The following is a 13,491-nucleotide window of genomic DNA, read 5'->3' as shown; positions in this document are numbered from 1 at the left end:
TTATCCATCGGATCAGCAGCAATGATGGTGATTCATGGCTGTGTACATTATGTATATACAACTCGTCTAAACATCAACCCAAAAATGTAGATATGTAAATTTGCTTAAGCAAATTTGTTGTTCTTCCCTCGCCGGGATTTGAACCCATGGCTTCTGAGATATTATATATATTTATATATATAGTGTCTAAAAATAGCAACAATCAACATTCAATCTATCTAGGTGTGGATCAGTTTATAAATAAACTGATGCAGATACTAATTTAAATGATATAAGTGTGTAAGAATGTAACTTTAACACACTAATGAGTGTTATAAAATTACATATATAAAGTTCATTTAAAGAAGTATTGAAGAGTTGTTCAATCAAACACATTTATCATCCAATTAAAACCAAAAAAAGGTCTCTACGCAGTGCTAGGCGGTGTTGTAGATGTAAGAAATAAAAACAAAGTAAAGGTTCTTTTGTTTTCCACATAATTAAATATTGCCAATAGTAAACAAGTTCAAGGTCAAAACCGATACCGATACCAATAGTATATTCACCTGCTTCTTATACCTTATCTGTACGTTCCGCATCTGACAGGCGCACCATCAAACGGTGTATTTAGGATTTGCTATATACGCGGGTCAAAATCACAGGGTGACACTACTAAATGCTATCATTGTCACATTGTTTCCTATTGTAGTATTTTAATCGGCATGAATTTAAAAGATGACAATACGAATACTTTTTTACATTTTTTAACCAGCATGACGCAAAACAGCGAAACAAAGAATTCAACTTTATTTATAATTAATATTGGACAAAGCTGTTGATAAAAAAATTTCTCCATTCCAGGCCCTTTTGATTTTCAATAAGTTAATATTACCAGTAATTGATAAGTACCAGGTCGACGGTTTTCAACAGAAAGATTTTGAAAGTAGAGAAAACTGTGCATCTTATAATCAGCATGACTTTATCAGACAACAATATCAATACTAAATATCCAGGCTAAAATAAGGAATACACATAGTTATATACTTTAAGGGTAAGCACGAGTTGGTTGACCGTAATGGAATAACCGTTTCACAAATGATATCGGATATGTTCCTTACGTCGTAACTACAATCCCCTTCCCGTTCATGAATGTGACCTACCGAATTAGACTATTTACCGGATTTGTAATCATATAAGCAACACGACGGGTGCCACATGTGAAGCAGGATCTGCTTACCCTTCCGGAGCATCTGAGATCACCCCTAGTTTTTGGTGGGGTTCGTGTTGTTTATTCTTTAGTTTTCTATGTTGTGTCATGTGTACTATTGTTTTTCTGTTTGTCTTTTTCATTTTTAGCGATGGCGTTGTCAGTTTGTTTAAGATTTATGAGTTTGACTGTCCCTTTGGTATCTTTCGTCCCTCTTTTAATTCAGTCACGGACCAGCGATTTCACGAATGTGTTCTAGTATATAAGTTTTTTTTAAAAGCTTTGGATTTTCAATCATTTTGGCCTCAAGCATCACTGAAGAGACATTGATTGTCGAAATGCACTTCCGCTGCAGAAAAATTAGTGCTTGTGAATATAGATAAGCATCCTGTAATCATACTGAAGAGATGTCAAAATGCTTCGTCTTTTCAATTTATGGCAAAACCTGCTTTCATAATGTTCGGAGCATAATGAACATAATGAATTCTAATTGTTGAATCACTTACTATGTAATGTAAGTGTTCCATCCCACTGTCGATCAGTGTTCCTATATATCCGTCGTTATTCTTTTTATGCAATGAATGAGATTAAACCATTTGCGTATCAAATGAGACAGTTTGTTAAGGACCATATTCGGCCCCGATTATAAAGTTCAACGGTACAAGTTAAAAAATGTTTTAAGTTGTCTTAAAGACATATGAGAAAGTTAAATATAACTATTTGTGTCAGAGTTTTTTTTTTTCTGTTGCGTTGATTTTTACATTCTAAATAGATCAAAATAAAACATTTTAACGAAAGGAGTAAGTTCGTTAAGGGCCATTAATGGCTTAGATTATAAAGTTTTATGTTACATGATAAAAAAAACTGTTTTGAGTTGACTTAAAGACATATGAAAAAGTTATATAAATATATCTGTCAAAGTTTTATTCCAAAGCGTTGATTTTTTACATTCCAATTGGGTCAAAATAAAAGATTTTGGCGGTTTTCACAAAATTGATCGGATTTAAGCCAAATTTAGGACCAGGAAACATAGAGCGCAGGCGTTGACAAACTTAATATCTCAAACATTATTGAAAACATTATTTTTAAAGGTCTTTTTGTCGACGCGTGCGCTCTATGTTTCCTTCCATAAATCAATATTAGTGTACCCATTTTTTTTTGTTTTACGTTGAACAAAATTAGTATTATATGTGACGTCATGAATAAGACGTAGAAACGTAAATAATCAATAATCTTTTGGCTTATCGAACCTACAAAATTGGCAGGATTTGAACCAAATTTAGGACCAGGAAACAGAGTGCAGGCGTCGAAAAACTATATATTAAATTTTAATAAGTAAAATGTAATTACAAACATCTTTTTCGTCGACGTATGCGCTCTATGTTTCCTGTCCAATAATCAATGGAAATTTACCATCTTTCGTTGATGTGTCGTAGAAAATAAAATGAGTGCTGTTTATGACGTCATCAGTAGAACGTACGAACCTAAATTTTCAACAAAAATACTTATTTCCTACCTAGTCACTGTATAAGCTATGACTCATTGTGATATTGGTCAATAAATCGTGATTTAAAATTTTAGCTAAAAAAGAGGGTCATGTTAGGGCTTTATCGAATCTGATTGGCCATTATGACAAAAGTGTATCAGAAATCATATCTGATATTCTTCCTCACTCATAATAACCTTCCATCATTACCGAAATGAACAAAGAAATAACACGACGGCTGCCGTATACGATGCAGGAAAGGCTTACCCTTCCGAAGAACCTGATTTCACTCCCGGTTTTTAGTGAAGTTCGTGTTGTTTCTTAATTATTATTCATAACTGTTAATATAAATGTCCTTTGGTTTTGTTTACTCCTTAATTTTGATTGTTATTGTCTACTCCTTCAAGCACCAAATCTAAACAAATTACATTCAAATTCCGTATTAAGTCAAACAAATAATGCGAACATTACTTATATAAAATTGTTACTTGGATGGAGAGTTGTCTCATTTGCACTCAACCCACATCTTCCTATATTTATATATTTAATAACCTTAGATTTTGAATGGATAAAGATAAAACGACGATATTAATTCACACCCCGAACTGAAATGAAAATACTTCGTCGCTCTATAAGTTTTAATTTGTTAACGCTACGTTACGAGACGTTGCTACAATAACGTTACTATGTTAATTATAAGTATGAACAACAAAAACACCATTCTTTATTAGAAGCCAATCGAAGCAAAACGCTTGCAGATTACCGCCTATCAATTTCATGTGTTTTAATTATAGGTATTTAGATGAAAACATGATCTATGATGCGTTGTTTATTGAATATCTACCAACGACATTGTCCACATTGTAAGTTATAGAGCTCTCTTTATATCTCCTGTCATCATGTTTATTCACTACATTTTACGCTATAATTGATTACACGTATTTGCGTTTAAATGGTGATACAATATATTTGTACTATAATTGTATACCAGAACATGCAGAACACATACATACATTTGGGATCGAGTAGTTAAATAATGAACCAAACATACCATCAAATGTAATTTGGTGAGGGTTGTCTTATTGACATTGACAACAATATACGGTAGTGTATACATTTGTCTTTAAGATAATGTGACAGTTTTCTCTTGATATTCACTGCAAGAAAACGTAAGTTTTTTATTCCGAAAGATAGTTTTCAATTTAAAAAGAAATCTACCTTTTTTAAACTTTTTCGACTTTTCATATACAGTAAAAAAAAATATATTGTCATTTATTTGTCATCAGAAGCATTAACATTAATCCTTGTACACGTCGCGAAAAATTCTTTTCGGCATTTTTTTTTATTCTTGTAATTCTGTCAAGGGGTTACGTGGTATGTCCATACGAAGGTCATTTTTGCAGAATGTTTCTGTAAGTTTAATTTTCACATTACGTTATTTTTAAGATGGGATGTTTTAATATTGTGTTATACGTGTATTCAGTGTATGGAGTATCATGTGTCTAAACGGGTCGAATACACTACCTTTATACGGATATGTCTTATTTAGTAAATGTATCCTTGTGTAAGATCATTGTTTAATTATATAATACTCATTCCATTTACGTTGATCACTGACCAATAGTCAATAGTGATTAATTTGCAATGCATGATGTGCTACTAAATGCTTCAAATTACAGAGAACACGTTTGTTTTAAAAACACGTAATCCAATTTTTCACAGATTGTAGGACAAACATGTCAAGTTATGTTTCTTGATATGTGATTTGATTTACAGAACATGACAGAAAGTATTTGTCGAGGACTTCGAATTCCCAGTCTTACCACATACGCTGATCATGAACACAATAAAATGGAGTTTGCTACGACTTTCATACACGTTAGGTGTTTTCTTTTTAATTAGCTTTATCTTTTTTAAAATGCATGACACTTGTTACCCTTTCGTTCGATGTGTTTTGATTTTGATTTCGCCATTTGAAAAGGGACTCTGAGCATTGAATTTTTCTCGTAGTTCAGTATTTTGTGATTCATTGTAAATAGTAATGGTCTCCTTCATTCTCAATTTGAGTTTTATTCTCAAATTTAAGAAAACATTTCATTAGAGTGATAATAATACTTGAACTTTGGCTCATACTAGTATGGATTAAAAAACAAAAGATTTCAGCAATTTGTTAACGAAACAGCAACCAAAAGATGTAATCGTTCAAAAGTATGATAACTTGCATTTAGATTCTATCAATAGTGGCTCCTGACCGTTTTTCCACTGTGTATCTTACTGTTAAATAATACTAGTAGTGGGAAGTTAATGATCGTTTTCGTAGTGTTAAAAAATACCTATATAAATCTTGTCAATACTTTTTAAATTGTTTTTTTATACATTTTTTTTTTAAATTAGATCACTGAAAAACAACTCTTTCGATGACATAGCGAATGGAACATTCCACAGATTAAGTCAATTACGGCATTTGTAAGTACATGCGTATTTTTAACATGGTACATTGTACAACTAGGCTTTTATTTTTTTCCAGGATACTTTCTATATTCTTGATCCTGTTTTTAAATGTAATTTCAGTTCTTAAGACGATTAACTGGCAGTATTTATTAAGTCATGATAGGTTCATAAATTTGAATTTTCACTTTGAGCTATTTTTTTATTTTTTTTAATGTTTAGGATTTCTTACAATTAAAATACGTCGATTGCATATATGTGAGGTTCGCGTGTGGAAATCTAGACTTTATTCCTTTTGTGCATTACTTAGATTGTCTGGAAACGATGTTTCATCATCAACAGTTTGTTTCCATGCTAAAACGTGCTTGCATATCTATTACACACTAAACAATATGATCAATTATAACGTAAAGTCATAATTCGAAACAGATTAAAAGGGGGCTTTCATTTCGAAAAGTATTTTGTACATATTATCTTCACGAATATGACATGTTTGTTTACATTGTTTAATACCTTTGCATATGACAATTATCCGGTTATAAAAGATAGATAATATTTAGAACGATTGAATTCAATGCTTCAAAAATTTATCAGTCAAATTGGGAATGTTGTGAATGGTTGGATATTGTAAACCAACCTTTTTTCGACTTTTGCAAGACGAAAGATAACGTGAGCATAGGTCGTCATATAACATACCCTCATTATCAGTGGTAATACTGTTAATAAACCCGTAGATAATATGCAGTATAATATTAATCTAACTGATCAATTCTGAATGGTAATCATTTTAATACTTAGGTAGATCTCGAAATTAAAACATAACATAATTTATTGTTATATAATTTATGAAAACTATTGGTGGTACATGTTTTTGATCTGATTATTATCTTTTAAACCCAAAATGTAAAGTCTACATTTTTTATTTTGGTCACTATATAGTAGTAGCTTGAAATGCAATAGAAATTATTATGTCATCACAATCAAATTGAGTACTAGTATAGTGTGTTTTTGCTTACAATGTTTACATTTCATGAACTGGGTAAGTTAACATTTATTTTCTTAAAATTCATTATGGATAATTTCAGATATTTAAACAAAATTAAAAGATCCGGACTTGTTTATTCTATCCTGATTTCCTTGATAGAGTGTTGCTGCTCGTGGTGGTTGATATGTTCTTTATATCGTGACTACAATCCCGTTCCTTTTTCACAAATTAATCCTACCGAATTAGACTACTTACCAGGGTTTGAAATAAAATGAGCAACACGACGGGTGCCACATGTGGAGCAAGATCTGCTTTACCTGCTTGAGTTCCTGCGATCACCCATAGTTTTTAGTGTTGTTTAGTCTTTAGTTTTCTTTGTTGTATCTTGTGTTCTCTTATTTGTCTGTTTATCTTTTACCTTTTTAGCCATGTCGTTGTCATTTTGACATTTTATTTTCGATGTATAAGTTTGACTGTCTCTTGTATCTTTCGTCCTTCTTTTAAAGTATGATATAGTTTCACATGGCTATAAAAGGGGAGGTTTGACATGCTACAAAACCAGGTTCAACCCGCCATTTTTTTTCTTTAAAAATGTCCTGTACCAAGTCAGGAATATGGCCATTGTTATATTATAGTTCGTTTCTGTATGTGTTACATTTTAACGTTGCGTCGTTTGTTTTCTCTTATTTTTTAGTGTAAATTCACATTGCGATAAGACGTGTCACGGTACTTGTCTATCCCAAATTCATGTATTTGGTTTTGATGTTATATTTGTTATTCTCGTGGGATTTTGTCTGTTGCTTGGTCCGTTTCTGTGTGTGTTACATTGTAGTGTTGTGTCGTTGTTCTCCTCTTATATTTAATACGTTTCCCTCAGTTTTAGTTTGTTATCCCGATTTTGTTTTTTGTCCATGGATTTATGAGTTTGAACATCGGTATACTACTGTTGCCTTTATAGTTCTTAGACGCCAAAATAAACGTTATCTAGATGTATGTGTGCATAAACGTCACTTTGGTGGTGGCATCTTGATATTTTGGACAGAAATCACAATTGTACTGACCCATAAATTATTAACTATTGTATAACTTGCATTTTTATCGAAACAAAAATATCTCTGCAATTTACCAAGCATTTGTTGTGCATGGAAATCGTCATTCTTTTCTTAAGAACTTCAATGACTTTGCATCCAATATTTTGTGCAAATAGTATACACATTATACCTTGGCGACGTCTATCACACGTCAATCTAGACAATATTTCTGTTAACAATGGCAGCCCCAAATATCAAAAGACCAATTATGCACCGCCTACCAAATGAGTGGAATATCATTTCGCTGAATTTAGATCCATGTGTCGCAGATTAAGAGATGTTGTCGTTGTAAGAGATGACAGGAAAATTGAATACATAATCTATTTTCTTGTTGACAGACATCTTCGAAAAGCTTATGTAATGAGGTATCTCATCTTTTTCTTTGTAAAGTTTGTATATTTAATGAAATACAAAATTGATACGAAATGGTTAAAACAAATTAAAAAGACATTCATGATCGAGTCAATGTTGAGTATCGTTCTATTTTTGTGGTTAGTATATTTGAAACCTTTATTTACCAAATATAATAATAAAACGTTTGAATTGTTGAATGTTTGTATTAAAGAAAATATAATTTAAGAAAAGGAACGTTAGGATGAGTGACCCAAGTAATACATTTCTTACCTACATGTACTAAGACAAACGTTTTATAATTTTACGGTCAATAAAATCAAATGTTGTATTGTTATGATCTTCTTTCTAATGAAAGTGCGAAAACTTAGATACACTAAAAGATATACAGCAACACATTTTACATGATCTATATAGCATGATTTTGTTAATGAAAATCACAATCAGATCATCTCCAACGAAGGTAAGAAAACGAAGATAAAAAACATAAAGTCTATGGCAATATGACTTTTATTTATAAGTTTATCAGGAGTACTAATAAATGAATACTTTTAGATATTTGGATGATATATTGGCTCTCAATAAAGACGACTTCAGTTTGTAAACTAAAACGATTTATCCTGTTGAACTGACTTTAAATCAAGCTTATACTGATCACAAACACTGCCCTGTCCTGGATATTGATATCTGGATCTGTAATGGGAAGCTTAAAACCAAAGTTTATCATAAAAGAGATGTTTTATTCATTTCCTATTGTTAATTGTTCATTGCTATCATCAGTACAAAACATCGTTCGTAATTATAAATCAATATACAGACATCTTATATGTTCAGGTATTTCACATCCAATCGTGTATGGTAATATTCTTTACAAAGCACTAATATATTTGCATTCACCTCAAAAGCTGACCAAACCTTTGACAAGATTTTATAACAAAGAAGGACAAAGTTACGATATTGTTAATGTGTCAGGTCATTGAAGATGCCATATTTTGGTTTTGATATTGATTCTCTCGTAGGGTCTTTTCATCGGAAATAGCTTTATTTCTTTTTAAACCAGTTGTTGGCATGATACGGGTAATGTTCTTCTCATATATTTTTTGACAGTATGATTTTAAATCCCTAACGGAAGGGATTGTGCTTGATTTTCATATGATGCAGATATTTTTTTTTTTCATCAGTTAAATTGATGCCCGGAACTGGGTTTAACTTTGCGTATTGCTGTGTGTTTGTTTTTCTACATTTGCAAGAGGTATAGATGGAGGGTTGAGATCTCACAAAATATGTAACACCCCACCGCATTTTTGCGCCTATCACTTGTCAGTAGCCTCTTGTCTATGTCAGTCTTGTATGATTTTAATTTTAGTTCATTTATATATTTTGGACTTTAGTATGATGTCCATTATCACTGAACTAGTACACATTTTTATCTAGCTGTCAGCTAAAGTACGCCTTCGGTGCAGGATGGATTTTCTCTCTGTGTTGAAGACTCATTGGTGACCATCGGCTGTTTTGTACACTTTTGTCGGGTTGTTGTCTCTTTGACACATTCCCTATTTCCATTGTCATTCTCACTTTAGCTTACCTGACCCGAAGGACCAAGTGAGTCTTTCTTGTGACTTGGCGTCCGTCGTCGTTAACTTTTACAAGAATCTTCTCCTCTGAAACTACTAGGCCAAATTTAACCATACTGGGCCACAATCATCATTGGGGTATATAGTTTTAAGAAGAATACATGTGACCCGGCCAACCAACAAAGATAGCCACCATGGCTAAAAATAGAACATAGGGGTAAAATGTAGATTTTGGTCTATATCTCTGAAACCAAAGCATTAGAGCAAAATCTGACTGAGTTTATCAGGTCAAGATCTATCCGCCCTGAAATTGTCAGATGAATCGGGCAACTTGTTGTTTGGCTGCTGCCCCTGAATTGGTAATTTTAAGGAAATTTTGCAGCTTTTGGTTATTATCTTTCATATTTTCATAGATAGAGATAAACTGTATACAGCAATACTGTTCAGCAAAGTAGGATCTACAAAAAAGTCAACATGACCAAAATGGCCAATTGACCCCTTACTGAGATATTGCCCATTATAGTCATTTTTTGTCAATTTGTCGTCAATTTTTATAATCTTTTACAAAATCTTCTCCTCAGAAACTACTGGGCCACATTAAACCAAGCTTGGCCACAATCATCATTAGGGTACCAAGTTTTAAAATGTGTCCGGTGACCCGGCCATCAAACCAAGATGGCCACCATGGCTAAAAATAGAACATAGGGGTAAAATGTAGATATTGACTTATATTTCTGAAACCAAAGCATTTAGAGCAAAATCTAACTGAGTTTATCAGGTCAAGATCTATCCGCCCTGAAATTGTCAGATGAATCGGGCAATTTGTTGTTTGGCTGCTGCCCTTGAATTGGTAATTTTAAGGAAATTTTGCAGCTTTTGTTATTATCTTTCATATTTTCATAGATAGAGATAAACTGTATACAGCAATACTGTTCAGCAAAGTAGGATCTACAAAAAAGTCAACATGACCAAAATGGCCAATTGACCCCTTACTGAGATATTGCCCTTTATAGTAATTTTTTGTCAATTTGTCGTCAATTTTTATAATCTTTTACAAAATCTTCTCCTCAGAAACTACTGGGCCAAATTAAACCAAGCTTGGCCACAATCATCATTGGGGTACCAAGTTTAAAAATGTGTCCGGTGACCCGGCCATCAAACCAAGATGGCCACCATGGCTAAAAATAGAACATAGAGGTAAAATGTAGATTTTGACTTATATCTCTGAAACCAAAGCATTTAGAGCAAAATCTGACTGAGTTTATCAGGTCAAGATCTATCCGCCCTGAAATTGTCAGATGAATCGGGCAACTTGTTGTTTGGCTGCTGCCCCTGAATTGGTAATTTTAAGGAAATTTTGCTGCTTTTGGTTATTATCTTTCATATTTTCATAGATAGAGATAAACTGTATACAGCAATACTGTTCAGCAAAGTAGGATCTACAAAAAAGTCAACATGACCAAAATGGCCAATTGACCCCTTACTGAGATATTGCCCTTTATAGTAATTTTTTGTCAATTTGTCGTCAATTTTTATAATCTTTTACAAAATCTTCTCCTCAGAAACTACTGGGCCAAATTAAACCAAGCTTGGCCACAATCATCATTGGGGTACCAAGTTTAAAAATGTGTCCGGTGACCCGGCCATCAAACCAAGATGGCCGCCATGGCTAAGCATAGAACGTAGGGGTAAAATGTAGGTCAAGATCTATCTTACCTGAAATTTTCAGACCAATCGGACAATTTGTTGTTGGGCTGCTGCCCCTGAATTGGTAATTTTAAAGAAATTTTGCAGATTTTATTATAGATAGAGGTAAACTGTAAATAGAGATAACGTATGGCTAAAAATGTAAAAGACAAACAGACAAACAATAGTACACATGACACAACATAGAAAACGAAAGAATAAACAACACGAACCCCACCAAAAACTAGGTGCTCTGGAAGGGTAAGCAGATCCTGCTCCACATATGGCATCCGTACACATCACCAACAGCAAACCATAATTTTGTCATGAATCCATCTGTGTCCTTTGTTTAATATGCACATAGACCAAGGTGAGTGACACAGGCTCTTTCGAGCCTCAGTTATTTGAAGGATGTATCTCAATTTAGTAGCTCATTGATGATTATTCTCGAAAAGGACTTGATAACCCGTTTGTAAACAGTTTTCTATTGGTTAAGCAAATCTTCAAAATCAGTATTATAAACTGAAAGTTTTAGTAAGTATGAATAAATAAATACTTAGCACTTGACCTCATTATTTACTAGTTTTACAAGAGTTAAATAAAACTCAGAGACGTTACAATAAGCATTGCAATGCTAAGAGGTTTAAAATAAAATAAACGTTCAAAATAGACAAAATGAATTCCAGCATCTATGAAGGAAAATTAAAATTATTGCTAAAATTTGGGCCTTTGCTAATCAGTTCTCAACAAGAGTTTCTTTTGATAAAGAAAGAGTTCCAAAATAATCCCCATTCAAGAAAAGGGCTATCGTTGTTGTTCCTATTACACTCTATCGATTTCAATATTTGGATTGGTATCAACTCTTTTTGGAGGGTTACACCCTCTGTATCGATATTGGTTGATGACAAGCCCTATAAGGAAAATGCCATTTATTATTCTACTTATTAATTAGCCTACAAAATTCTAAAGGCAACATGTAATCAACATTTGATAAAGACTACTAGTTTATGTTAATTTGATTTTCTTTCGCCCTATTTATTATAAGCTTTCTCATTTTATTACTATGCAATAATAATTCTTGTAACCACCTGGTCTTTTCCGACAATTAAAAGACACATTGTTCCTAATTATGACGTCATTATGAAAGTCAACTGCATTGATAAAGATTGGCTTATTTCTTTGATCGCTACTCTGGTCAAACAGTTATATAAACGGCAGGGTTACTTTATATTCAAATGCGTCTTAAAGATTCTAATAAACAGAAGAGGTCCCATGTGGATTTTTCATGATATGACTGCATATGGCTTTCCAATTATGATTGTATAGGAAGCCCATATTGTTCCAGCTGGTTATTTAAACAAAGTAGCAAAATGACTATAATGATATCAGTTTTAAAACAAATGCAACACCTAAAGTTTTCGTTCGAAATATGTGGTAAATTGAAGTTCTATAATGACAGTTAACATATGATCGTACACAATGTTATCATACATACAGATACATAAATGTTTTCTGTCACTCGTATTTTAATGTAACATGAAGTTTTTATCTTGCTGTGAATTTTTTGATTAGAAAATTTGCATATTGCTTAGATATATGTAATTATGATTAAACAAATTGTTGTTATTTATAGGTATTTAGATGGTAACCAGATTTCTGACTTGTCATTCGTCGTATCTTTATCAAATTCATTATATCTTTTGTAAGTATTTCAAATTATTCATTATTAGAAAAAGAACATAAAATTACGTCATTGATCTTATATTGAATAACTCTGATTGATAATGTCAAAAACAATTTTAACATTCTCTGCATTAACGTCCTTGTCGATCCATGTTTCCGCGGGTACATGTACCAGTGGACTTGCATGTATGTACATTTTTGTCCCAGATGGCGTGACAACAACATGCAACACCAAGGTTTTGAACACATGACTTTTTTCATAAACCACTGAATTCGATTGTTCATATTATTCATGCTGAGGCATTTGATAGCTGACCATACGATATAGTTTTTGTTTCCTCATTGTTGAAGGCCATACGATGGACTTAAATTTCCTACAATAAGCAGTATTTCATTTATGTTACAATGGTATGATTATATATTTCGATTAGGCATATTTATTTCACAAAGACGAGATATTTGAATTTCAGATTCTTCAAAAGCATCATCTCCTATAAATTTAATGTTAGCTTATTATTTTCATCAAGCGGGATAAAAAAAAAAGCATGGCAAAATATGCCTTTTTATAGTTAAAAGAAATTATAAGCAACACATTTTTACGGTAGTTTTGTTTTAAAAGAGTTGAATTTAAACCTTCATGCTTACTGGCAAATTATTACTGTTAGATATATATCACCTGAAGGAAGGACGCTACCTAAAGAGGAATTTATTCATAACTTACATTGACATTGCGTAAAAGAACATCATCATGTTGGTTACTAAAAAATCTCTCCCTTAACATACGCGTTACTTTTAAGTAATATATCGTCGCTGGGCTTCAAAAATGTCGTATATGACTTTTTTGGCTAAAAATACTTTTTGACACTAATGGTCTGAGCTGGAGGAAATCTTTGGAATTACAAAATAGCATACATTAGACCAATCAAAATGTGTGAAGTAAGACATATTACAAAATTGCCAATGTCAGTTGTTTGTAAAGTTTGCTTCCAAAATGTTATATG

The 13,491-nt window shown here is 32.5% G+C and overlaps 1 protein-coding gene across 7 annotated transcripts in view; it reads left to right on the top strand.

Annotated features, from left to right (window-relative positions):
• Positions 1–13,491, top strand: part of LOC143071309 (uncharacterized) — a 98,331-nt gene that overhangs the window by 58,184 nt on the left and 26,656 nt on the right. For 6 of the 7 annotated variants that reach the window (XR_012976860.1, XR_012976858.1, XR_012976859.1 and 3 more), the window contains exons 10-12: positions 3,467–3,535; positions 5,067–5,138; positions 12,441–12,509. Coding sequence is in view for 4 of the 7 variants with exons in the window: in XM_076245544.1 (XP_076101659.1) it covers positions 3,467–3,535; positions 5,067–5,138; positions 12,441–12,509 (210 nt within the window). In the remaining 3 variants the exon portion in view is untranslated. The remainder of the gene's footprint in view (positions 1–3,466; positions 3,536–5,066; positions 5,139–12,440; positions 12,510–13,491) is intronic. The other variant, XM_076245543.1, reaches the window with a different exon arrangement.

The sequence above is a fragment of the Mytilus galloprovincialis genome, chromosome 4 (genome assembly GCF_965363235.1).
Source record: "Mytilus galloprovincialis chromosome 4, xbMytGall1.hap1.1, whole genome shotgun sequence".
Classification (NCBI taxonomy): domain Eukaryota; kingdom Metazoa; phylum Mollusca; class Bivalvia; order Mytilida; family Mytilidae; genus Mytilus; species Mytilus galloprovincialis.
The sequence above is the reverse complement of the archived record's forward strand: the minus strand, read 5'-3'. Positions and strand labels throughout refer to the sequence as shown.